General features: G+C 40.3%; 1 protein-coding gene across 4 annotated transcripts in view; it reads left to right on the top strand.

Moving 5' to 3' along the window:
• The window catches only part of PLCB1 (phospholipase C beta 1), a 370,006-nt gene that overhangs the window by 238,032 nt on the left and 104,085 nt on the right, over nucleotides 1-27,889 (top strand). For all 4 annotated transcript variants that reach the window (XM_065630670.1, XM_065630673.1, XM_065630671.1 and 1 more), the window contains 3 exons: nucleotides 13,982-14,128; nucleotides 22,288-22,445; nucleotides 26,327-26,409. In XM_065630670.1, the coding sequence (XP_065486742.1) occupies nucleotides 13,982-14,128; nucleotides 22,288-22,445; nucleotides 26,327-26,409 (388 nt within the window). The remainder of the gene's footprint in view (nucleotides 1-13,981; nucleotides 14,129-22,287; nucleotides 22,446-26,326; nucleotides 26,410-27,889) is intronic.

Raw genomic sequence — 27,889 nt, 5'->3', positions numbered from 1 at the left:
TTTTTACCTTTTATTCCTTGGTTGCATTTTAAAAATGTAGGACCTGGCTTGGGTCTGAGACCCATGTGCTTATGCACAGAGTTAGTCTTTGCTGTTGGCACTAGAATTAATGATGGCATTCATCAAAAATATGTTCAGAGTTCCAGGGAGGGCAAGTTTCCTAATCTTCTGTGTATAATACGGATACTTTGAAAGAGGCATGAGCTTTGCAGAGCTGCGTTTTGGGACTGATGCCTGGCACCAGGAGTAGCTGCACTGATATCAGTGAAATTGTGCTGAATGTAAAATGGGCAGACCTATTGTGGAGTTTGTATCTGCAGAACATTAACTAATCGTGACAATCTGAATTCATCAGGCAGACCAGACCTGCGTTAATTAATACAGAATGTGACCATAGCAGTAACTCCTGAGCCACGTCCTGGAAACCTGATAGACCACCCGATGGACCCCAGGCTCAAACCCAATGTCCTAACATTACAAACGGGTGAAAGTCCCTGGGGTGACAGGACCACAACGGAAATACGAGGAGAGGTTTCAGAGTACACCTAGAGTCACATCATTCTCTTCAGATGGAGCTTTTGCTTAGGGATAAGTAGAATCTTACATCAACACTGCATTTCAAGGGTTGTGGAGAAGCATTTTGCTGCTGCTGCTGCTTGCCCGTATTGTGTTTGAATCAACCTCAGACTATCAGAGCCCATAATTAGAAAACTTACTCTAAAACGGCTTCTTCGTGCTTGTCGTTTTACTGCCTCTTTTGTGGAACACCGGGAGGTATTCAATTTTAGCAGCAGGATTTATTATTTGAAGGTGAATATCAGATAAAGTTTTCTTCTGAAAACATAAAGTGGCATGGACTCGAGTGCTGAAGGAAACAAATGTGGATGAACTTTGAATAAACACTGTGGGGTTTGGCTCTTCGCTATGACTACTACAAATATGGTGCTTTGCAGCTGCAAAGGGCCCCTGAGGACACCGGGACTGACGGCTGCATGATCCAGTGGGTGACACCTAGAACCGGTGGCAGAAGAGCGCGGTTTTCCTGGCTCTGCCACAAACGAGCTCGTTGACATTTGGCCATCCCCTTTCATGTGCCGTCTTGTTTTTTGTGTTGTCCTGTGGTCGACTTGACTAAATAGAGAGTCAGTCTCTGCCTTGAGGAGCCAGCAATGATCCGTGAATCTTTCAGCGTGGATGGTCTCTCTCATGACAGGGCTGTTAACAGAGTTTGGGGTACGTGCACTACTATAATACAAGGACCATATGAGGAAGTTTCCCGTATAATGTCAGATGGAATCATCTATTCTAACAATATCCTTTAGCTGGAATATGACTGTTGCCTATAAATACCTTAGGGTTAAATGCTGGGGAGGCAGAAAGAAGTGGTAAACTAAAGGACAATGTTGGCAGAAGAACACAGAGGTATCAAGTGGCCTTGAATAAATTTAGTCTGCAAATTAAGAGAAGTTTCCTAACAATATGGTTCTGGCACAGCCTGCCAGAGGTAGTCAAGAGGGCAAAAAAAGCAATTGTTGTTAAGATAGAGCTCAATTTGTTTATGGAAGGGATTGTATAATGCAGTGCCTGCAGCTGCAGGACCAAGTTTAAAGAGCAGATAAGCAAGTCCCTTTAAAGGGGTCGAAGTAATTTCTTTTTGGTTTATCTGGGCTGTCTTTGCAGAGCCATGCCTTTTTTTCTTTTCCACTTTAATATTTGTCTCTTCTTCAACTGGAGGAGTTTATGGAAATAAGAACTTAGGCCACAATGAAGTATTTTCCTAGGCTTTCTTCCCCACCTGTAGCATGCTCACACTCTTATCTCTTCCCATTATGCTGCAGAACAGTCTTTCTGGCAAGTGCGTTAATAGCTCATGTAGAGAAGTATCACTTAGGAGGAAAAAAGTATGTATTTTTAGATGTCTTTTAATGCAACTTAGCAATTGGAAGTAAGCCAACATTTAACATTATTAAATCTCCCAGGATCACGCCGAGGCATTCTACAGAAAGTGTTTTTCAGAGGTTTGGGAAGACAGTGACATATTCCAGTAGTGGCCGTCTTTCAGGTCTGACAGAAATAACTGTAGTACTGCTGGGATTAATGGTATTTTTATCTGTCTGATTTTCAGTCTTTCCGCTTATCTAGTTGTCTGCTTATCTTAGAAATCTGCATGTCATAAAGTGCTCATTCCACTGCTGGCTAGGAACGTGTATGAAGGTGGTTTTGTAGGGGTTTTATAGATTTAATTGGATCTAAACTATCTGTCATCTCATATCCTGTAAGAGATATCCTGTCAGAAACAATTTCGTACTACATCTGCACTGAAAAGTCAAGAGCAGCTCTAGCTACTTGTGTCGGTAAAACCCTGTGAGCCCACAGACATTCTGTCCACGGTAGTTTTTGTAGATGGTTGTGGTTTGGGCTCAAAGTGTTCAGAAATACCAAGCTTAAGACATCTGCTGGGAGTCTTGAGTGTAGCTCACTGTATTTACCTTTGCTTAATTTGTCCTAATGTAATTAATGAGACCTGCCCAGGTGCAAGGGCCCTTAGCATGTCCTTCTCCTGGATGGTGCTCCAGACCTCAGCTGAAGTCCAGAGCAGCAGATGTGTTGGCATGTAGACAGTAGCTACGGTGGGGAAGTGGGTCTTAAAGACAGAGTTCTGTGACACTACAAGAATGTCTTTTCCGTCACTGTGTTGCTCTGCTTTATCTCGCAATGTCAGCTGAAATTATTGAGATTCATTGTGGGGTTTAATAGCCAAAGCCCCACTCTTGGATGAGAATTTGGAAGACAGTAGCTGAGACTTGCTAATGTAAAGACCGCACAAACCAGGCCAGCACTTTTAAGCAAAATTGAATTTGGACAGGGAACAAAAAAGCAGAAAAGTAAATGCCTGCCAAGGAATAATCTGCAGTCCCATGTGGTTTTCTAGCTAACTTTAGATGTAGCATTTCCTTGCAGTCCAACGTGGAGATGATGCTGATCACCTTGCTTTAGTCTTGAGACTTAGGAGAAATTGTTTCCTTATGTACACCAAAGTGGGATTTTTCCTGTAGTCCTTAAAAATTACTAAATATTCGGCTATGTATATATCTATACGTCTGCTAATGTCTTAGAAACTGGTTTGGTTTAAAGAAGGAGATATCTGTGGCTGAAAAAAGAGGATGAAAACCAGTAAGAAACTGCTTGATGCTACATACAGGTATCTGGTTAAATGTGAACTGTAACACAGGCGTGCTTGATTTAAGATGTTGGATATTTGTGTGTTTCCTAGCTGTGATAGGCATATGCTAGGTATATATATACACACAGAATTTGAAATTAATAAACCACAGTTTTACAGTATGACAGGTTCCAATAATGGTTGTCCTTAACACCTCAGCTTACCAGGATCTCTGAACTGTGGCCGCGCTTTGTTACAGCAGAGGTTTTCAAAGCTGCTGTGGAGATTTAGGTGATCAATACCCATTAAAATAATTGTTTCCAGCATTTAAATTTTGAGGAAGATAAAATGTTGAGTGTCTAAAATCTTCCATGCCTGTGTGTGTTCTACTGCTTTCTAGCATTACTAGAGAAAAATACAGAAATTTCACAGGCCATGCCCTCTGTGGGTTAGAGCCCTTCTTTCTTGGGTGTTTGAAAAGGGCTGAAAAAAACTGAGACTTAAAATAAATAGCATGCTCAACATTGCACAGTGACTTTAACATCTTGTTTAAAAGGGACGGCTCATGCCAACAGACACAAGTGAGGTTTGGAAACTTTTGTTTCTTCTGGGGTGACACTCCATCTTCCTTTCCCTTTCGAGATGGCAGTGTCCTTGGAATGCTCCCAAAGTTTTAATTCTGATTGAAAATACTCTTTATCATAAAAAGAGGAGGTTTGCTATTTGGCATGGCTTGCCCAGAAGCATATAGAAAATATTTCCTCCCTAATGTGAACTGTTTTGAGCTGCAGTACCTCTTGTGCGACCCATTCAGAAAAGTGACTTTCCATTTGCAATCATTTTCTTTCAAAAAAAAAAAGTATCTAATGTTAGTTTTCTCTGTGCACTTGTACAGATGCTAAAATGGTTATGATAGCTTCATTAGAATGACAAGCATTTCTGATTCAAACATACTGAATTCTGCTTTACTTGGTTGATGAAGCTTACTCTGCAAAATACTCTGGATCTCGGTGTCCTTGGGCATGTGGTATTTCCTCATGGATTAACTGATACTGAGGAAGCTCTTTTATGTACGCTGCTTAAGCACAACATGTTTACCTTCCCATGTTTCCCCTCTCTGACTGCTTGTCATCCAGTAAGCATTTATTTTTGATATTGCATAGGAGTTCCCATTCTATTTGTTTATATTCAGCTTTCCCTGTGTCCTATTACAATACACCCATTCAAGGGTAGAGCAATGATTCTCGCTCTGTTCTTTTCTTACTGAGTAAGTTTTCTGTTTCATTTTCAAGAACATGTTGCCAAAGAACACTTGTATTGGTTTGTGGCCAGGTAACTGTCTAATTACAGAAAGTAGTTGAGCAAGTAGAACTGATGGCAGAATTGGACCCATTATGTTTTCCTTTAGGTTTTGAAATCTGGAATGAGATTTGACCACAATAGGATATTCTCATGGTTTGATTGTAAAGGATTTAAGCAATGAAACAACCAATAAATCCTTTGCAAGACTATTTCCTACTGCAATTAGTTGTAGCACTGCCAAGATTTTTCAGACACTCGCCCCAAATTTTCCATTGCTTCCTCGGATCTCGTTACCTCCTTCTGCCTTTGGCCACTGTAGCTGTCAGTCCTCATCCTTATCATTTGCACTTAAAACACTTGTTGACCATCTTATTATTGCCACATCAGCTTTGCATGTTTGGTCTTTCATGTTTTGGCATATATGGTGACTTATGTTATTATTCATAAGCCTTCTCTAAATCTTCTGTTTAGACACGTTTCTGATATAAAGAAGTAAAAAACTAGAGTCATGAGACTGGGAGCAGTGTCTGTGGTCCCATTAAGATCCTTTGTGTTGTCAATAGTTAAGGTTAATTTCTATCTATTAAATCTGTAGGATTGCCTGTGTGGTTAGGTTCACTTGTGGACACGTACGTTAATATATTTGAGGCCATGGATTTTTACCTCTTTCATCAATGACTGGAATGTCCTGCCAATCAATTACATTTTTTTCCAACCACCTTTTCTGATGCAGCTACAGGCAGATGCATTACTGTTCTCTGCATCTTATCTGATTTTCATGATGATGATTTTCTAGGCATCTTCTTCCCAATTGGGAAGCTCTTTATTTGGATTTTTCTTTGCTTGAATGACTAGCTGCCTAGCTTGAATTATTTGTGTGTTCTCATTTGATTTCCATCCCGTTTACCTGGTTCATTACAGCTTTACCGTCTTGTTTTGTTAACAGGTCTCAGAGAACTGTCTGTTCTCTAAAGCTTGTGTTGTTGATTCTGCTTTTTCAGATTATTAAAGACTGTATGAAACCAAACCTACTGCTGATCAGTGTGACAGCCTCTGGGCTTCTTTCATGCAGTTCGGCTTTCAAATTCAAAGAAATCCTCATCTTCTAGTCTGACCTCAGTTTATTTCGATCTGTGCTTTCTGCGGATTAGTTTTTCCAATAAGGAAAAATTTGAATTTAGGAACTCTATTAAATGCTTCACTGATATTCAGACACAGCACTTCAGATGTGTTACACTTCCTCTACTGATTAATTTGTTAAAACTGTCTGACTAGTATGGATTTTTTCCCTTGCTGATCATTGAGAAAATTGGTAAACCAGAGGAGCTACTGACTACTTCTGCTTGTGGTGTGTAATGATGGTTGGTGTGGTGGATTTTCTGAAAGAAAAAGGACATGATTTGTTTGTCAAAGTTATGGACAAGCTGGAACTTGACTAGGGGGTAGGAATACAAGCCTTAGACTGTACAAAGGTCGTGAGTTATCACAGGACAGTAAAGAGCTTACTAGAAGTAAAAAAGAACTGGCAAGAACGGCGTTATCAGCAGAAGAAGAGCATTATCAGCAGAGTGGGAGTGGGATGCATAACTATTGTAAAGTAACCAGTTAACATGTAACCTTTTGCACAAGCATTGTCTAAAAGGGGTATAAATAGATTGCTTAAACTAACAGTAAACGACTTTGACATTATACTCATATTGAGCCTGTGTCTTTGTCCGCCTCGGTTCGTCGCCGGACTCAAAGAGACTCGCCGTGCACTTTACCCTTCGTTCTCCTCAGGTTGGTACATAGATATTTTGAAGTATCTGCAGATCCTGACCTGAGGCTTAAAAGTCTTTTCTATCCCCAGTGGTTTTTTCTAAAATAGAGTAGCACTGACATTCCTGGGGTAAAGTCCAGTAACGCAATTGTGGGGTTGTGGCATTTTCAGTCTGGGCTGACCTAGTACCATATTCTCTCCCTCTGGTGACTTTGCTATTAAGAGGATGTTGCTTGGATGATGTGGTCCTCTCCTGCCCTAGTTTACAGAACTGAATACAGACAGAAATTGAAGTTACACCATAGCAATATAGTAATAGCACGTGTGTCTGGAATGCCAAACAGGTTTCAGGATCGCCTCCAAAATCCCTTGGATGCAAATGCTGCAAGTGTTATCAGAGTGGCCCCGGCACATCGTGTCCCATACAGTGTGAATTTTACGTAAATTCGTCCTTGTGAGCGTCTCTGCTGGCTCACAAAGCTAGAAAGCATAGAGTAGCTAATGTGTGCCCACTGTCAAGAGACACACCGGGGGTACATGCATCCTACTCTACACCGTGCACAAAAATGTTAATACCTAATGAGCTGTAAATTGCAGTGCTGGTTTGTGAAATAGAATTCCTGTGGGGCGTATTGTACAAATCTCTTGCAAGATTATAAAATATCTGCTTTACTTGGAGGATTTTAATCTTCGAGTTGAGGGGACTGCTCAGTTGTGTGGGATTACAGTGAATGCGACTAATGTTACAGATTGCATTGGAATAGACCTGATTTCACTGTCAGACAAAATACTAATGTAATTCTGTGTTGCTGGCTGGGAGATATGAGGTGCCAATTAATTGCCTCTTTTCCTTTTTTTTGTTTGTTTTCATTTTTACTTTAATAATATCTCTTGGCACAATTGTGCCTTCCAGTTACATTATAACTGAATGGATAACAACATGGGCTTAAACAAATGGAAAGCTCTATTAAGTTTGCAAATATATGGAAAGAAGTGTTTAAGATCCATGCAGACAAACCTGTCGACTGCTTATAAGCAAATGCACATTTTAATTGTCTTACAAAACATCCATGAATTTCAAGATGATGTTAAAGTTGCAAGATTGAAGTGTTAAGAAAAGTGTGCAGATAAGTGGTCTTTCCTGCTGTCAGTTCTGCCTCTTTTGTTTTGTGTCCTACTCTGTCCCAAGACTTTGCCGAAAGGACTGGAAGGCTGCTGGGAGCAGGCTGGGCAGAGCTGGGGAAAAGCAAGTAGGAGTCAAGTAGCTGCACATGCAACTTATCTGCTGAAATAAGGGGACTGGCATTTAGATCTAGCAGCTGGGTTGAGAAGTTTGCATGTTTAGCTGTACTTTTATATTTCCTTCAAACTACTGCACTGCTGATGTTTTGACCCTATCCTGGGCCTCTGCCAAGGGCGCTGAGCTGGTGAAGCTTCTTTTAGAAGCTCGGCCCTACTTTGAACCCTCACGTCTCTTCTCTTGTGCTTGGCACAGTGCTGCAGGTGTTGAGTGAGCAGGGGTTTGTTTGCATTCTCAAGCTGAAGAGCTGACAAGCTCCCAGGGACCCACAAGCATTTCCACATCCAGAACGCTAGAGGGGCTGGGGAAGCGGGAACTTGTTGAGTAACTCGTGTCTCATTAAGCATCAGGAGAAGGATTGTTGCGCCCTAAGCAAACTCTGCTTTTGCCAGCCCTGGAAACTACGTGAGAACAGTTTTACATGAGGCTGTTATCTGTGTCTGTGCTTGCACAGAAACTGTGTAGTGCCTCAGCCCTGCACAAGGACTGTCACACACCCTGGTTCTTGTAAAAGATATGCTGGGTTCTCTAGATGTAGTCCAAGAGGGTTATAAAGAGCCTGTCACAGCACAGTAAGTCTTGAAATAGGGGAGCCTCTGAGAAGTACGTTCACAAAGTACAGTCTGTCCTATCAACCAGTTCAACTGACTGGCTGAAATTCCTGTTTCATGGCAAATTTCTGAAGACTGTCTCCCAGGAATGGGGAGATTTCAGATCCCATAAACTACAGAAGAAAACATTTTGATTGATGAATGTTGACCATATCCAAGAACCATAGAAGAGAGGATTCACTTCATTACCCGTGTAGGTTTTGTGAATTTTCAACAGGTCCTTTGCCAGCAGAATGCCACCTGCCCGAAGACAGTTTCCAATAAAAAGAATTTGGGATGACAAAAGTGGCTTCTGTTGTCTTCTAGAGCTGAGAAATGTTGACCACAAAGGAGCCCTGTTTCTAGCAGGCAAAGTTACATTTTTATGTGCTTTAAGCTGCCATCCAGGAACATTTATGTCTTTGGTCCCATGTAATGTATCTCAAAAGGTATGGGATCATGTAGCTGTAGCTAATAAGGAAATACTGTGAAATACTCAGAGCTTGCCACTACTTCTATTTTTTTTTTTTCTTCTCTCCCTTGTAACTATTTTGTAGCAATCAGATGAAGCCAGGGATGCAGACAAAGATCAAACTGCTGCACAGACACTTCACATATTTCATGAAATGGAGCTGATCACAGCTAGTAGGAAATTATTCCTAGTAGGAAATTATTTCTCCTTCCTACCAAATTTTAGTGGAAAAAAAAAAGAAAATCAGAATTGGTTGACTTCACTTGACTGTCAATCTGGTGGTGGTTCTTTGATCTCTGCATGGATTTCACCGCCAAGCAGGCCCTATGGAGCAGCCATTCAAGGTGCCCTGTGGAACCTCTTGCTAATGGGCTGCTTCACGCTTTGATGCAGGTGAAACGCTGAACGCTGGGGACATTTTCGGAGTCTCTTGTGTGGGCTTCCTCTTCCTTTCTGCAGTAAAGGATGAGGTTTGGAGGCAGCAGGGGAAACAATCCCTGACTGGCAGATGAAGTTCAGCTTCCAAATCAAACGGGGAGAAGGGGATTGCGGGCATGCCGCAAAAGGGCTGTTTGCATCTGCACCCAAAGTGCCAGCAAAGCTGAAATCCACACTGCAGAAAAGTAACACAGGGACAAAGCCAGAACTGGATTCGAATGGGTCTGTCTGAGTTTGGACTCGATTTGTTTTGTGAAATGATGACATGGGAACTTCATAGTGTAAATGCTAGTTTGCATGGGCAAGCAGGTGATCTTGTGAGGGTTTGCCATGTGTTTCATACCTAGAAATGGGTAAAATGTTCAAAAGACCTGGAGGAGTCAAGGTCCCTTTCTTTTAGAAGCTTCCTTCGTGTTTGGAGAAAGGATTTTGGAAGGTATGTGGATGTATAAACATGGAGAGAGGCATGTAAAGGTTTTTTCAGATTTTCCAGTGCCTCTAGCTCTTGTAAGTTTTTTTAAATTCAGATATGTTTTTAGAATTACATAAAAGTTTATGTGTAATTTATAATTTATAGACAAGTGTTCAGCTACACATTTATAATTCTGAAGTATTGGGAATGTCTGTGATTAAGAAAACATTGGATGCTTTCATATTTCTCCTTAGTACTTGCTCTTTTATTTTACAGACCTGTTCCATTGCACAATGAAAACATTAAGTTGATCGGTTACTTATTTAACTTGCACAACTTTAGCCACTCGCTTGTGTACTTTGACAATCAAATATCCTGCAGCTGACATTCATCACGAATTTCTTCAGCCTAGCGAGTGCAGAGAAGAAACAAAATACCCATGTTAATCGTCAAACACGACATCTGAGCATCTCCCGCTCTGCGTAGGAGCTGGGTGGTTTCAACAAACTTTGCGAGTCCTCCAGCTGTGGCACATTATGCGGCCGCTTCTGGGCGGGAAGCGCTGAGACAGCACTCGGCCTGCGAGCAGAAGTGGCTTTGCGTTAAGTTGAAAACAGAACGGTTGATTAGAACATGTTTAATTTTCTCTCGCCGTTGAACTGGCTGTGGCTGCCCAGGCGCGGGCAGCCGTGGGGCTTCTGTGAGGAGCGGCCGGGGCTGCCCTGAGCCGCTTCCGGCCGGTTCTGGCCGGTTCCAGCGGCACCTCAGCCACCCTGGCGGCGGCACCTCGAGGGAACCGGGTTTCAGAGCTGGCGAAATGCTGCAAGAAATGAGGGGAAAAATGTGAGAAATGGCCCTGCGAGCCTGAGGGGAGAGGAGGAGGCCCCTGGGCAGCCATTGCCCTGTGTAGCAGGAGGTGTTCTAGTGGCACTGTGGGAAGGAGTTAAGTGTCGGACGTTTAAATAGACCACACGCCACAGGAAAAAGCAACCTTTTTAACGTTTGTGCTGTTTAAGTGTTTTAATAAAGCACTATGGAGTGACCCCATAGGGAAATTCTAATTAATCAGGTAAATTAGATATACTTCAAGGGGGAAAAATAAGTTTCTTATGCTGGTAAACTCCAGACCCCACAGAGGAAACTGTCACTGAGTGCTGGAGCTGTTGACATAGCTGCTGTTATGGTTACATCTGTGTTTGCTCTTCTCGCTCTGGCTTTGCCAACATAGCTAAAATAGAGTCATCTGGAGTCTGGTCTTTCTTTGCATTGCACTTAGGATTATTTAATAAGGTCTTGGACCAAATGTTATTGAAGGTTTCAACAAACACTAGTGAGCTTTGGGTCTGCCTCTGTCCTAAGAAGCGGCATCAGATCAAATTTAAGATGGCAATGGTGAGTGAAAAAGACAAGCCAGTTAACACCACAATTTTAAGTATATAAAGCACACCGGTCATTCTGAAAGTTTCATTAAAGACATAGGGTTCAGATGATTTTAAGGAAATTATGTGCAAGAAAAAAAAGTGACTCCGTCTTGTCCCTCTGTCATTGCCTGGTGTGTTTCTTTTCCCCCCAACTTTTTATATCTAATCATATATATTAGGAAGATTTAATGATATCTGAAGATAAAAGGTGACAACTTTAATGGAAAGAACTGATCACATTTTTTTTCTTGTTTCTTGTCTGCAGTAAATTTGTAATATGCTTAAGAAAACAGAGAACAAATCTTACTGATAAATTGAGGCCATTTCGTTTTGGACGAGTGTCCACTGAGGATCATCCTCACTGCAGTTGGCCTCAGAATATCATTGGCGTTGGTCACAAACAATCTACTCCTTAATATCCAGGATACAAAGTCCCTTTGACATCTGCCATCTCTGTTCCACAATCAAACTCTGACTGGTGCAATATCATCTGTAATTGAACTTGCAAATTGCTTCACTTTCTGAAACGCTGACTGCTTAATTATGATGGGGAAAATAGCATTCTACAGCCGTAAGCTCATATAACTGTGTAACTCCGAAACTATGTAATTATACACGTGAATAATACTTGCCATGATTTGTGTTAATACCAGCGGCAATACACAGAAGGACCACCCTGCAGACCTTGTCCTGCTTCAGTGTGGAAGGGAGCAAAGGCGCAGAATGTTCCACGAAGTAGAGAGATGTAGGGAGTGAGGCCTCTGCCGTGCTTCCTTTTATCCCAGAGGTGTTCCAAGTTCACCCAAACAGGCTCTCGGAGATTCTGTGGTTCAGCTCCCAGCTTAACCTACAGGTTTTCCATGGGGTATCATCCAGTGACTTAATTTATCTTTAACTACAGGCCTCCACCTGAAAAACAAGGACTGCAAGGACCCTGTTTTTCAGGTATACTCTGAGTGTTAAACACAGAGATCACTTGAATACTGTATCTGTGGAAATTAACATGAGTTATCTCTATAACAAAATGGAAACCTGTCTTTCTGAATGCAGTGTGATTATGATGCCACAGTTCCTTGGGGAATTGGATGTACGAAAACCAGTATGTTTCATTTTAGTCTGGAGCAGGGATGACAAAGCAACTAAGCCTCCTAGTCTGGCTGAAAGGTACCCATTCAAAACAACATGGAGATACTGAAGATGACTCTGGATGAGCTATCTCAAACATCAGAAGTTGCACATCACTGTCATGGGGACACAGCTTAGCTGTAGCAACCATCCCATTCAGATCTTACCCATTTTTCCTGTGCGCTGCTGCTTGTGTGCTCTGAATCTACACCACAGATCGTATCTGTATCCCAGAGAACTTGGTGGAGATTGTTTCTCTTAAGTGGATTTTAGCTCAAGCTAATTCCACGGTAGTGCTTGATACTGTTTACATTCATAATGTCTCTCTGGTAGGTTCCTGCAGCAAATAGATTGTTCATAAAACTTTAGTTTAATTTAAAACCTCAGTGGTTTTTGCCCTGTTTTGTTGTTGTTGTTTTTTGGGGGGTTTTGGGGTTTTTTTTGTGAAAAGGAAAGTACACAGGGCTCTGTCTGTGGGTGATTGATTACGCTATAACAAAGCAGCTGTAGCACCTGACAAGATTGTGCTCAGAGTACAGTCTTAAAATAGTGGATGGACTTGATGTTTTTCCTTTCAACTATCTTACAATTGTTATCATAAGAATGAATGATAATTGCATTGCTCTGTATTGTCACTACGTTGCTTGTCATGTGAATAGGTTCATTTAGTGCCACCATCTTGGGTTGTTATGAAAATGAGGCATCTGAACTTAAGACTTAGATCTTTTCCTCTTCCATCAAGAGCCAAATCCCAGGGTCCAAGCACAGATTTTAAGGAATTGCTTTACGTGTTATATTTGCATCATGTGGTTAAAACCTTTACAAAAATTATGCAGGGTTGCCCATTAGTTTTTCATATACTGGAAAAATATGTGTGAGTTTATATGTTTTGAGATAAAAAGGGCTTGACCCTAAAAGGAGAGGAGCAGAGTTAGGATTAGAGCTGAAGTCTTCCACTTTTCAATGCCGTAGTCAGGCAACTAAGTTTTTCTTTTTCAATAGAGATACTGTGCAGAATATTTTGGTTTGGGGACAAAAGGTAAGAAATTCTCATTGTTGGGAGTCACCAGACATGCAGCTTGTTGAAGGTTCTTCAGAGATATAGAAGATCTGTTTTACTGTAGGCAGTAACTGAATTAACTAAAGCTTTGTGGTTGAGTAAACCTACAGATGAAATCTAGACAAAATAACGAAAATATCAGGCAAAGAAAAATGAATCAAATTTGTTCAGTTAAGCATTAATCATCACGTAGAGACTACTGGATATGGTGGGTTTTTTTTTAGTCTAAATCTACAAATAGACACCCTAAAATCAACTTCATGCAAAAGGCTTGACAGAGAAATTCATTCTGACGTAATAAGCACAGCTCCACTGAGATTAGTGGTGATATTTAAGCTAAGGATAGGACTCGGCTTTCTAATTTGCCAGCAGCATATGAAACGATCATTTATGCTGTCACTCCAGAGAGATATGAATTGAAAGACAAATACAAAAATTACAAAGCAAAGCTCAGTTCCCACTTGAAAGGCAGTTAATTTAGTTTGCTTTGCCGTTTGTTGCATTCATATACACACACAGAATTGTATTCAGAAGAGGTCAAAATTACCTGTTCTTTGTGTGGCTCTCTGCTGTTTTTTTGGTTTCTTCTGGAAAACATGCTTTCTTTTTTCCCCAGAAAACCTCTTTCTGTGATGGGTTTCAATTTATTTTGTCTGTAACTCTGATTCCCCTGTGCCCTTGATTGTCTATAGGCACTGATTATGAAATGATTTATCTTCAGTGCATGTAAAGGGATGTATATTACCTGCAACTTATATGGCTGAAAACAAGGTAATAGTAACCAGAAAATATATGAATACCTAGATGAAAGCCAGTCTGATTATTATATGGTTTTTCACATACACCTTGTGTAAGTGTATATTGAACATAGCATTTGTATGTCACAAAACCTGTAGTTGAAATTAATTGGTGGTTTCCCTGGATCTGTGTTTCTCTCAGGGCAGATATCAGTGGATGGATTTATGCGATATCTGAGTGGAGAAGAAAACGGCGTTGTTCCACCTGAGAAACTGGATTTAAATGAAGATATGTCGCAGCCACTGTCACACTATTTCATCAACTCCTCACACAACACCTACCTCACAGGTACAGCATTGGAGAGATCTGATTTCTTGCCTTGCAAAAATTCATAGCATATTTGCAGCAATACTATAAAATGTACTGAAAGCACCAGTAGCAAATGATTCTTCACCACCAGGATGCTGAGGCACTGGAACAGACTGCCCAGAGAAGTTGTGGATGTGCCATCCCTGTGAATGTTCAAGAACAGGTTGGATGGAGCTTTGAGCAACCTGGTCTAGTGGAAGGTGTCCCTGCCCATGAACTTTCAGGTCCCTTCCAACCCAAACCATTCTATGATGGAGCTTAGTCTTTAGGGATGCAAGGGTAGCACTGCATTGTTTGAGCTGCTACACGCATACACCAAATAGTCTTTAATTAACAGCTGAGTAGCAGTTGCGTTGTTCAGATAAGGTCTAGTCTGAAGCCCAGTGAAGTCCATGGAAAGTTTCCCTCAACTTAGATAGGATTCCAGATTAAGGTCCTTATTTGAGGAGGAGAGGGAACAACGTAGCTTTTGTGACAACCAAGGATACCCAAATATTTATGCAAAGCACAATACGGGAAATATCTCTGTAGCTAATAAATTTGCCCCTAAATATCAAAGCTGATGGTTTGTTGAGCTCTATGAAATTTGCTTTGATTCAGAGATTAGAGAGGTCCTATGGTGGTACATAGCGTTCTGACAGTTCATTCATATCTGCAAAGAATGGAAATCTGGTCTCTGATGTCTGAGCTGAGATCTTTAGGTGCTGTCATGTTTTTAGAAAGGCTGAGCACCTGGAAGCTCCTATTAATTTGAGTTAATGAGTCTGAGCTGTATTGTTTGCACAGCAAAGTCAACAGTGCTTTAAGATTCTGAAAAAAACTAAGATGGTTTAGGAACCCAACTTTGGCACTGGTTTCATAGATTTAAGATGCTGTTAACTTATGAGAAAGTAATTGATAATTTACTATTTTTGTTCAGTTTATGTAGGAATAAACATTTTTGACAAGCAGATGTGCACAGGGAGTTCTATTTGATTTGAAATTTGCTTTGTCTCGTCATGTTTGCTAGTGCCTTAGCATTATGCTAAAAAAAAAGAAGTAATGCTAACAATGTGGTTTATGGATAACGTAGGCTTTTTAATGTTATTAACAGCTTTGCTTTAGCTGACCAAGTTCTTCAGAATGCCAAAACATTAACAAAACCAAGCAGTGGTGATGCCCAGTTTAAACAGACCATGCGGGAGTTACTTTCATCTGTTTTTGTGTTTGTTATAGCACTTTCTACAGCACCTTCTAGTGCTTTCATAAAGTGAATGAACTGTCATTGTTTCCATCAGACACCATTTTTCAGAGGTTTATGTCTTGGCTGTAAAATGTGTTTTGTGCTAAAAATTGTCATATAAGTATTCAGCTTGACAGCTATTTTGTTTCTCCAGATTGAAAGCAATGAAAATCAGTGTGGCCACTTCTAAGTTATGGTTCTAATATGCAGAAATTTATGCTCGTTGGAAGACTGCAGACATGTCCAAAGCAAAAGCCATTTTTAATGATGATATTTTGCAGGCCTCTTGCCTCCAGTGTGGACTTTGTTCTGTCAGTGAGGATTAGGACTCACTTAAGCCAAATACTGCAGCTTTATACAGATTTTTCTGGAAGAAAACAGCAAAGGTGTTGTACAATCTGGGAAGCATAGGCCCACAGGGAGGACAGGCAGTGCAGTTCAAAGTTGTTCTGAAGAGATAAAACACAACTTTCTCCTCTACCAGTGTGAATTTATAGCCAGTACCACACCACAGGTTTTTATCAGGGCTGATCAGGACAGAGTCGTGTTCTGAAGGTCTAGAAGCAGAGAAGTCAAAGAACAAAGAATTAAGGATGGGAATTCATGGCTAGTCCATTCCATTCTAATTTTTTTAACTGTACCACAAGTGATCTAACATATTTAGTTATTTTAGGAGAAAGGAAGTTTATCTTGAAACTTTTCAAATTCTCTTTAATCTCTATGTGAAAGTCTGCAAATCATCTCAGGTTGCATCTACGGGTTTCTTTGTCTGCATTTCTACATAATTTCAGATGCTACATTTGGAAATGTGATCTTCAGTCTCAATTTAAGGTAATATTGCTGGCTTAGTAAATTGGAGGGAGTAAACCAGAGTAAACGCGGGTGTTAGTGCAAAATAAGTTTGAATCTCTTTCAAGTTCCATTTCAGAGTGTGTATTTTCACATTTACAGGCACAAAACACATGCCCTTCCCTTTTAGTAGGTTCATTATGTTCAGTAAATGTGTGGCAGCTGGACGACAATGAGATTAATGATTTGATTTTTATCCGTTTATTACAAAAGCTGACAGACTCAGATTTTGCTTTCAGGCTAGATGCGATACAGCAATCACATTGCCGTTTGCTTTCTTCCAATAAGGACTTAGTAAAATTAATAAATTTAATGGTGGCAGACTATTCTTTTTCCCAAGAAGATTTCAAAGAGTCTGCTCAACTGCTCATGACTTTGGAGGGGAACCTTTGGTAGCGTCTCTGCCCTCATTGGAGCTGTGAAATAGCAGCTGGTCATGTAATAATTATTAGGACAGTGAGAAAACTGCTCAGTCTAGCAATACTTTATGATTACTGTGCTTAATGCCCTACCAATTATCTGTCTCTTTGTTAGTTTTTTAAACTCATAAAAAGCATGCACAAAACCCCAAAATTATAACATAAAAAGAAATATGTGCACACTCTGAATTTATTTTTAATTATCCTTATGATTTGCCTAGTAGAAACCCTTGGCAGTACATCAAGTCCTGCTTATTTATTTAGAAGTGTTATTGCTTTCTTTTTCTGAGGGAAATGTAATTTTTAAGAACAGAGGTAAAAATCTGTGAAGAAAGAAGTGATTTACAGTGAACCTAGGCTAGTTTAAAGAACTTGGAAACTTTTTTTTACTGTCATCTTTTTTCTCACTGGTATCGTATTATTTATTTAGTTCTTTGAACCCTTACTGGGCAACTCTTGTTTTATTTTTTTTTTCCCTAGTTTCTCACTAGTCTCACCTCAGGTTACTGCTGTTGTCACAGTGGGGAGTGATTTTGCAGCACTTCTCTCAGCAGCACCCAAAGTCAAAGACAAATGATTATGTATCGTTCTCAGCATTGGAAGCTTTGGCTGTGCAACTTGCTGTTCTGTGTGTGCAATGCAAACAATGAAAATCACAAGCCTTTAACACATAATTGGCTAAAAGGAAAAATAATAGCAGCAGTAGGTTGCAGAGCTATCAGTTCAGCACATATAGCCAACGTGGGACTGTACCACTCGCCCTCAGGAGCTGCTTCTGTGCTTACAGTCCAGTACTTTTTAGAAAAATATCTCATGAGGGACACGTTCTCTTCTTCATTATTGCTGCTATGGCCTCTCCTCTGCCACCCTCCAGCTTTTCTGTTCTCAGTGATTCCTCAGTCCTAACTGTTGTTGCTTATTATCTGTATTCAACACTTCCTTGAAGCCTTCTTCACCTTCAAAGCCTCCAGGACAGTATCTTCACAGTTTCCAAGATGAGGGCACCATATGGAAGAGGAGGAAAGCTGGGTAATGACATACCACCAAGTTTTCGGCTGGCTGCCTCTCGAGGTGTGCTGGGCTCAGGTGATCAGCTGGCAAGACCCAAGGGTCTGCTCTCTTCCAACCCCACCATGTCCTTCCTGATGAACTAGAGGGTAGGAGACCTTCTGGGAGCTCTTGCAGCAGAGAGAAGCTGAGCAGGAGCCGTAGCTGTTCTACCACCAGCAGACCCAGCTAATCCTGTCCAGCAATCTAAGGCAGATAAATGAAGTTCTTCCTGGCACTGGGGTCATGTTTTATCTTAGCATGAGGGATAACAGGTAAGAAGGAGGAGTAGTGCCTACTGTCCAGTTGTTCTGTCCATCAGTGGTTTCTGAGGGTGTTTTTTTACCTTCCAGCTGTCATTATTTTTCATTATTCCCCTTCAGAGTATCCTCAAAGCTCATAACACTGAGGAAAAGGGCTGAGTTTCCAGAGATGAAGTTGATTTGAACATGATGACTTCACCTCACAGGAAGGAAGCTGCAGACCACTGTCTCCTCCCTGTGGCTAATTCAGTGCAACTGTGGGACCAGCTTCCACAGTCACATTGTTGAATTGATGTAGCCATTAAAAAATAAATCAGTGGAGGGAAAGCTCTTGTTGCTTCACAAAGTAGAAGGATCATCTGCGTGGAAGGTCTTTGGTGGAACTTTCTGAGATACCAGTTCAGTGCCCTGCTCTCAAAATAAATCCTATATGTAAAAAATATCCTGTATTAAAAAAATCCTATATATAAAAAAATAGCTTCAATAAGAGAGTGATTCCTATCTGCCTCTCTCTTGCATTTGCCTCTGAGGCAGTTCGGCTTTAGTGAGAATATGACTACTCAATTAAGCAGACTCTCAGTTAAAATTCCTTGGCTCTCCTGCTCTGTCATGTTCTACATGTGACAGCTGAGTCTTCCTACTAGCACTATTAAACCTCAGTTTATCTTTTGGTTGTCTAGGACCTAAGGAGGTACCTTTTTCACCTTTTACCCTTACCTTTTTCATCCATGCTGGTTCCCTCTTTCTGAACCCCTATTCTACATGAGGGCATTTCTACTTTTAAAAGTGAGTGGAAACATTGTAAAAGGGAGATTTAAAAATCATATAGATTGTTTCCTGAAGGCAAAATTAATTATTCTAATGGCAATCAGCAGCTGACACCAAAGTTTCTAGAGGAAGCGCCTCCAGTGGTAGCAGAAGTGAACATAAAAAAGGGAAAAAAAAATCTTGTTTGGTCAGATCAGAGATACTGGATTCTCAAGAAGGAGAAGAAAAGTCAAGATCCTGAAAGTGTTTTGTTACGTTCAAGTAATGTTTCATTCACTGCTGCTTAGTGAGTTTTCAGGATCCTCTGTGCCTTCTCTTATTTGCCTCAGTAGGTCAATCAGTTGAAGCATATTGAAATAAGAGATACGTTATTTTCTAAATCCCCTTCTTTAAGGAGAATAAAACTGTACTGAAGATTGGGAAACCGCTGGGTCCCCCAGCTGGGCCGAGGGTTACCCCGTGCACCGTGTGCCGGTTCCTCTGCTGCAGTGTCGCATCTTCTGCGCAGGTGGGCCTGAATCAAAACTGACAGCAGGTGCATTCCTGCTGCAGGCTGGAGCAAACCTGACCGCGTGTCCTGCTTTGATCCGATGTAAAGTGTTAAAAATAACAGCCATAGGATGAGAGCCTTATTTTGACTTTCAGGCAGTAGCAGAATATCTCATGGTGCGGGGTCGCTTGTCCTGTGCATGGCAAAACAGCTCAGAAGGAAATTAAATTCAGATAAATGTACTGCGTCTAAAAAACCTTAGCTGCCAGCACCTTCTGTTGCTGCAGGAGTCAAGAGCCAGACTCTCGGCAGCGCGGGACTTGGAGCTCACACACTTTTGATTGTTTTTCCAGGGCTTGCCTGAAAAGAGGAGTTTTATTAAGTCATGTTTGTGCAGGGCAGAGGGAGCACACAGGCACTTCTTCAGGCTGGGAGAACGTGGTGCCACAGGTGGGCGAGCGGCAGAAGCACCTTCTGTTTCTAGCACAGTGAAGAGTTAGGTGACTCCAAGTACCTGGATCCAAATATCCCCCAGTTTTAGGAGGATACATATCATAAAATCGTAACCAAATTTTAAGTCCATATACTGCAATTAATTTGCACTTGGAAAAAGTGAATGAACCCAACAAGGATGCACGTACTGAGAAATGAGCAGCTTAAAGTTACAGAAGCGTGGGACTGATCTGTATGGGGAAAAGTGGATCACATCCCCAGGTTGTATCAATTAGCACAAGCTCATTTTGCATAGTGTCTTGTCAGGTATTGATTTAGCTGATTATTTTTTTTAGAAAAGCAAGTTTTTGTCAAAATCTGTTTCTTCTTATCCCATATAGGGTGATGTGATACAGATAGTGTGGTATTACTGTAGATTCTGTATGTATTGTAGAAGGGAATACATAATGCTTTCAGTTTCCAGTATTAAAAAATTGTTTTGTACTCAGGGTATTAAAAATACCATACTGGAAGTATTCCCTTTAGTGTCCGTGTTAGCACATTTTAGAATGCATCTATTAAAGGGATAGTTTGGAATAGATGCAAATAGAGGCTCACACAACAGAAGTTTGTAAATAATAAATGCAAAAGACATTTGAGAGAACATTCCTAATATTTCATATTTCAGGAAAATAAGCTATTGAGACTATTAAAACATATGCTAGTGTTTTGCACTCTGACTGTGAGTCTCTCTGAAGATTGAATGTTTTGGAGGTTGAATATCCTCTTATCCTTAGCAGGAATCCTTCCAAAATGCCTGAGCCTTATGAATAAGGTAGTGTGGAAAGTGTCATACGGCAAGTGATGCATGTCATGATTTACTTACACACTTTTGAAGGTTAAGGATCTTGTAGTCTAAAACGCTTATCAATAAGAACAGCCAGCAGTCTCTCAGGAAGTATAGTAGAGTTTATTAACCATAAAATAGTTTGTTAATCCAAATTCCATATGCTTTGAGGGAAAAGAAAGACAATATGAAAACAGTTTTCTAAGTAAAGGTATTTTTTTAGGTAGCAGAGTTCAGATGATCCGTATAACAAGAGCCAAGCTTTCATAAGCAGATGCTCAGATACGAGTACACAGAAATGTGTGCCGCTGTGCCCTGAGCTGTGCTCGTGCTCGTTTGCGTCCTGCAAAGAAAAAGAGCTGCCGCTTATTCCAGACATTGGGCCTGCACCAAAAAGGCTTTTGTGTGAGTAAAGATAACCTGCCATAATCAAAGGTGAAACACAGGAAAAAGTTAAGTAAACAAAAAAAGAGACATGTCACTTTACTGACTCCATTTGGATTTTCAGAACCTTCTAGCACTGGCCAAATTCTTCTGTTATTAACATATATTTTCCATCGGTTCTAGCAGGAGCTGAGAAATCTTATGGATTTCAACAGGAGTAACGTTAATATCTCATGGAGTATTTATGGTTGCTTCAGCTCACAGAATGTGTCAGACAGAAATGGCAAACAGGAATTTTCAAATAGAAGAGGTTTTCTGTTACAGCTTTTAGTGGAAAGTAAAAAACATAGAAAAAGTAGGCAATGCTGTTTAGTGAGGCAAACCCCGAAACATGTAGCTCCCAGCGTAAAACTTAAACACAGAACCACAGAGACAATAAAATGAGGATTCATCTGCATTTTATTATACGCAGTATTTGTATGTCCCCCATCAGTGAAGAAGCTTCAGTGTAAATGAACTCCCTGCCTCCTTAAAAAGCCAGTGAATTCCCTTCAAGAAATCCAAGAAGGTCTTCTCAGGAAGTCTGCTAGAAAGCAGGAAACTGCATCCATTTTCTTCACATCTAAAACAAGCACTGAACTGTTCTGGTATCTTTACCTCTCTGCTGCAAGAAATTTTTGTTCATATGATTGGAGTCAATCCTGTTACAGCAGCTGAACAACACCCTGGCTGGATATCCTTCCCTGGATACAACTGAACTTCTTTGTGGTGTTTGGTTTGATTTTAATACTTCCTGAGTTTGGCAAAACCTGCATTTTCCTTGTTTATATTTAGATTTATATTATGTCATTGTTGGAAACTGGTAGTTTAATTAAATTTCTCCCTACATAACACAGTATCACACCAGGAAATTTATCTGACCAACTCAGTGTGGTGATTAGTGTATTAAATGTTGATTTGAGACCTAGTAATGGTACCATTAGTGACTGTGCAGGAGATTTGTTTTGTCTTGTTTTAAGCTGCATTGCATGTCATGAGAAAATGTGATCTTGCTGTCCTGAGTCGCCTCTGAATTTCACATCGCCCATCAAAGGATAATAAATTCTTTTAGAACTAAGCAGTTTTATTTCATCTTATTTATTTATTTAATTTTTGTCTTAAATGTTGTCTATCCGAAGTTTTTTAACTGGCTTCAGTTATTTCTCCTCACAGCAATTTAACTGCGGCAGAACCCAAACCATGACATTGACTCTAAGTCATTTCCATTACGTTCTTATACTTTTTATATGCCTTTGAGTGATACTCCTCTCAGCCGAGGGTAAAAGATGCTGTTAACTCTCATTACTATTAGATTATTTGTATTTATTCCTGGGGCCCAAAATGACTTTCCTTTTTTCATGTTCTTGTGCTGTCGCAGCTGGACAGCTGGCCGGTAACTCATCGGTGGAGATGTATCGGCAAGTGCTTTTGTCAGGCTGCCGCTGTGTGGAGCTGGACTGCTGGAAAGGGCGAACAGCTGAAGAAGAGCCGGTCATTACACACGGATTCACGATGACAACAGAAATATCCTTCAAGGTACGTCAATCCAGCACGCTGGGGGAGTTGCCTTTATTTGGGACAGCCTTTTGTGTAAAACGCGTCACAAATATATTGCTAGAATATTATTGCAAAAGCGGAAGGGAAGTGAAATGTGAGGTCGGAGGAGGTGATTTCAGAGCGCTTGCAGAGTCATTGGAAGAGCAGAGTTGCACACTTTGGACTTTGCATAGGAAGAGGTCTTGGTTCTTGCCTTGTCCATGGCAACTGGAGAAAAAGCGACTGTATGATGTAACAGTATGTGGCATCTGGGGACTGGGCACAGTGCCCAGGTCCAGATTCCTGTGCACATCTCTCTGCATCAGGTCTCGTGAAGGGGGAGAAACAAGGTAGACGACAGCCAAGGCTGAAAGGCCAGGTATTGTCACCACAACTGGTTTTACACAGTGTAGATTGGACCTGCAGATGGGTCTGGAGCCAGGAGCATAGGGAGGAAGGACTGGTTTGTTTTACAGTTCTGTAGCGTGCGGCAGAGAGGAGAACTGAGGTTGACCAGCAATAAGCAATGTGTCAATATACTTATGTTCTCTGCCTGGTGAATGGAGTGGGATACAAAAGTGCTGAACTGAGGTAGGAAAGAGCAGCAATTGTGGAAATTCCTACAACTTAGAAGCCTTTAAATTCGTATGAGCAGAAAATAGGCTACTCATGCCCAGTTGGGCAGGTCCCATCCACTCATCATGATATTCACAATTTAAAAAATGAATGACAGTGTGTGCAATGTTACCCTTATCCTTGATACTTGGGATTAGATTTTGAAGCACTGGAGAGTGAAAAAGAAAAATTAGTATCTTCAGAGAGCATGATGGGATATTTGTGGCATTCAGACCTTAAATATATCATCTGTATTTCTGATTTTCATCTTCCATTTGCTTTTTCTATAATGAAACGTAGAATCAATACCCTTAGCAACAACCTTAAATTGTTATCTTTTTGTTATTCTTAAAGATGTTTTTGATCCAAGGTGTCAGAGGAGCAGGATGGAAGTGTTTTCCTGTAGTGTTAAGATTGGTAGTCAGCACAGCTTATAATGCTGCATCAGGATATAATTTTTGAAGTGTGAAGAAATAATTCTTGTTCATCTGAGATGAACTTGCCGTGGAAATACATTTCTAGATTTACCTGTGTGCAAGAAGATGTGGAAAAAATATCCATTACTGAATTTGGTAATGTTACAGGTGTTAGTTGTGCATCTCTACTAGCTATAGCTTTGAAGCATGTCTCCCACACTTGAAGTATGAGGTTTTTTGGGCAGGGTTTCTCTCCTACTACAATACTGCCACACAGACAAAGCACCAAATTTCACTCGCACCAGAACACTCCTTTCTTTTTTTGTATTTGTTTTCTCTAACTCTTCACTTACTGAGTTAATAACGGGAAAATGTAGAAAACAACCTTCTTGCATGTTTGTTATTAACTTCCCAGTTATGTTTATGTGAAGCCAATTATGTTTATGTGTGTAGAGTCTGATTGCTGGAAGTTCCTTAATTAAGGAAGATAGCTCTTAACTCCTTTGGTCATGAGCAGAAATTTAAAACAAAATTAATCTGATTCTTAAAAGGATCATTAGCAGGAATGAGGATTATCCCTGGTTATTTAGATGTTCAACCCTAGGCATTGTGTTTGTCAGAGCGATAGTAGGAGGTATTTTAAACCTACTCAGGAATATTTCATCTGTCATCCTTCAGGGCAAATAATTTTTCTCCACACAGAAAAATGTAAAAAGATATTGACTTCTGGTTTCTTTTCAACACTGGAAGTGTGCTGCCTGCCTGAGGAGGAGCAAAATGATAGTGAAATAATGTGTCAGAAGTGTGTGAATCAATTCAGAGTGATCACTGGGTCTTAAACGCTGAGTCATTTATCAGCTCACGCTTTTGGCGTGACCATGGCACACAATGTTTCTGTTCAGTCTGTCAGTTTTCCGTGCTCAGATAGGCTTTCAGAAGTGATAGATACTTCCCATCCTTATGTTGCTGGGCTTTTTGTGGGTTTTTGGTTGGGTTTTACCTTGCTTATGACATACAGGAATCAGTAAAGTTTTTCTCGGCTGCACAGTGTGAGCTGCTGCCAGGGTGAGATCGTAAAGGGAACAATTTTTTATGCCATAACCAGGAATCTTTGCTTATGTTCTTTATATATACCTCAGAGACCTGTTTCAGGTGAGTCATTCTGCAGCCAGAGTAAAGTGTGGAACTTAATGTGTTGTTCCTCTCTGACCACAGAGAATTTGTGTTTAGATTTAAATGCGGTGCAAGAGTGAATCACCAGCATACCTGTTTTTCACCTGAACCAATGCCTGAGCTTTTCATCCTCAGATTTCATCAGTGTAATCCTGATTTTACTCTTTCAGGTTATTTTCCCCACGCATGCTGAATTTCATCTCTTTGTGCAGTTGAGAAGGCAGTTGAAAATAACTCTGTGGATTTACTCCACAGCTGGAGCAGTGTGTAGGGGCAAGAAAGGCCTCAGGACTGCTTTGGGCAGTACCTTTTAGATCCAGCCTTAAGCGTTCCTAAGCCTTGCATGATGTTCCATAACCAAGGGGAGGGTGCAGGTGGGTGGAAACCAGGTTGGTGCTCATGATCTGAGCTGAGAGCATCAAGATGGGAGGACTCAATATTTGTAACCCAGTTCTCAGCACTGCTATTCCGTTGTAATGGCAAAATTGCCTTGGAAGCTTTTGAGAATCCCACTGGTTCTGAACAGTGTGAACGTGGTATGAGCACTTGAGTGATGGATTGGAGCTGGAAAGAAAGTATGCAGCAGGAATCGCTCCATTGTGTGTTCCCCCATGGGACAAGTGCGGCTTAACTCTCTTTTTTTCTGCTTTCATGAAAACTGGACATTTTCTTTCCTGGCTTGTGCTTTCCTTCCAGCCCTGGATTCTGCAAACCAGCATCAGAAAAATGTACCAGCAGCTCAGTTTTTGTTTTAGGAAGCGTATATGTTACTGTCATGCTTCTCAATTGAGCCTTTAAAAGTAGAGAAATGAACAAAAGGAATTCCCAGAGGAGGCTTGTTTAAAATAAATAAATCATCTAGGTTTTAGTCATCCTTATGACTTGGGAGGGAACGGGTTATGTGATCTTATAAGCTCCGGAGTTTGAGGTTCTTATAAGCTCCAGCATTTGACAGCAGTGCATATGGAAAGTCTTCGGTGTTTTATAAGTTCTTTTGAAATAAAGGATTTGTATTCCAATAGGGAAACATTGAATAATTCGTAACAGTGAGTGCATTACTATATTTGCACCCCACTAAAATTAGTGTTATCAAATGTTTCCTCTAGTAGATTTACAGTTGCCATTTTCCATCAGAGCTGAAAGGAAACTTCTATAGAAGTTTCGGTTTCTGAGCCCTCTGATAATTACTACACAGCCAGCAGTTAATGGATTTCTCATCAAAAAAGAGGGAACTAAAACTTGTGAGTCAGAGTAACGAAGGATTTTATGGATATGTGCTTGTGCTGATGATATTTAGAAGATATGCATTTGTCAGAGCATGTTTTTTATTATGCAAAATAGTTCATGAAAGCCGTAGCTTCAGGCATGGAGCAACTCCACACAAAGACCAAGTTTTACATTTAAACTATTGATTTATGCAGGCATAAGTCATTTCTTGAGAAATGTTGTGCTTGAGGCTCATCAGACATTTTGGAGATTTGATTACAGTTCAGGTTAAAAAATCTGGTTGCTGCAAAAGCACATCCAGAGCTTTCTGGGATGTTTAGAATGGAAAGTCTGATTTCAGGCAGTTCGGGTAGGATTTCAGACCTCTTTGGGTCTTTTGTGTCTTTAAAGACCAAAACACTGTTCCTTTAGAGATATAAATTTGTAACTGTATGTATTTTGATTCTTTAGGAAGTAATAGAAGCTATTGCTGAATGCGCATTTAAGACATCGCCCTTTCCAATCCTTCTTTCCTTTGAAAATCATGTGGATTCGTAAGTAATTACCATGTTTTCCTGTATGGTGTTATATTTTCATAAGGTCTAAGAACAGTATTATGTATGCATTTGTGGCAGTTTTATTATATGATGTGATCAACAGCTCTTACGCCCCAAAAAAGGTGTATCAGCCTAAGTAATCAAGATGATCAGAATGAATCAGGCATGTTCTTAAAAACCTTCCTGAATTAGAACTTTTTGTGTGAAAGAGTTTGAATAATTGTGAGGCAAATTCTGTTAACATTACAGTCTCAGTATGTCCTACTGGAATGTAGCAGTACTTCATTTTTTTTAAAAAAAAAAGACAATATTTCACCTGCTTATGACCCTATTCTGCGCTATAAGTGTATTCTGTGCATGGAATTTGGTCTTTTTCTCACGTGTTACAAGCAGAGGCCAGAACTGTAGATTCGGGAGGATTGCAAAATAGGTGGTATGAATGGCCAGGAACTGTTATGTGTCTGCCAAATAATACCAGTTTGCCTAAAAAAGGAAAAAAAATGAGAATGCTTCTAAATTGGTCCCCGTGATTTATTTTATTATTATTATTGTTGGTTTAGGTCTAATTTTTCTTTTAAGTTTGACATTAACGCTGGTTTTGAATATGGAGACCACATGGTTCAAAGCAGGGTGACGTTGACACATAACATGTGCCTCAACTTCAATGGCGTTTTCCCTTTTTGTTTTCTGCTGTGAAAACATTTTCAACACTTCTGGGGCCAGTTTGGACCGATTTATTTTTTCATTTGTTTTTTTAATGTGAAATAAAAAGTAATATTTGGGGCAGCTATGAATGATTTAATACAAATTAGAAAAGATGTTGGCACTTTTGTTCCTTGAAGAGGAAAAGGGTGAGGGCTAATTGCCTTTGCATTGTTTTAGGAAGGACATTCTCATCATAAAGGAAGGAACTGGTAGAAGCTGTGCAAGAATGTTTTTAAGAACAGATGTGAAATACTGATCAAAAATGATGCAGGTAGAAACATTTAAAATCTGAGAGCTGACCTACACTACCTGTATATCTCACAGTATAAGTTTACACTACCTTTTTTTGGGCAAATATGTGCTTGCTCTGTGCACATTTAGAGGCCACGTGGTTATAATTTGAACAGCTACCTGTTGAATCCTGCTTGGTTAGTTCTGTCTTCCTCTGAAAGACCACACAGATACTGTATTTAATTTCTCTAATCAGTCCATTCACTCCTTTCTTTTGGGTGTAATTTATATAACTTTGGATTTGCTTATGCTCACATACTGCTGTAGGTTTTAACTCGTGGTGCTTCCAAATACAACCTCTGGTCTTTAGAAAAGATCTCAACCATCATTCTTTAATGTATTCTATTTTGTATTCATTCCTCTGTATTTGTTAAAATATACATTCACTGTGTTACTATAAGGCAGCGAAAAAGCAACGTCCAATTTATTTCAACCAGAAGGGTTACATTTTTCTTCCTTTAAAGTCATTAAGACTTAAATC

This window comes from Caloenas nicobarica, chromosome 3, assembly GCF_036013445.1.
Source record: "Caloenas nicobarica isolate bCalNic1 chromosome 3, bCalNic1.hap1, whole genome shotgun sequence".
Classification (NCBI taxonomy): domain Eukaryota; kingdom Metazoa; phylum Chordata; class Aves; order Columbiformes; family Columbidae; genus Caloenas; species Caloenas nicobarica.
This window is presented reverse-complemented; position numbering and strand designations above follow the sequence as displayed.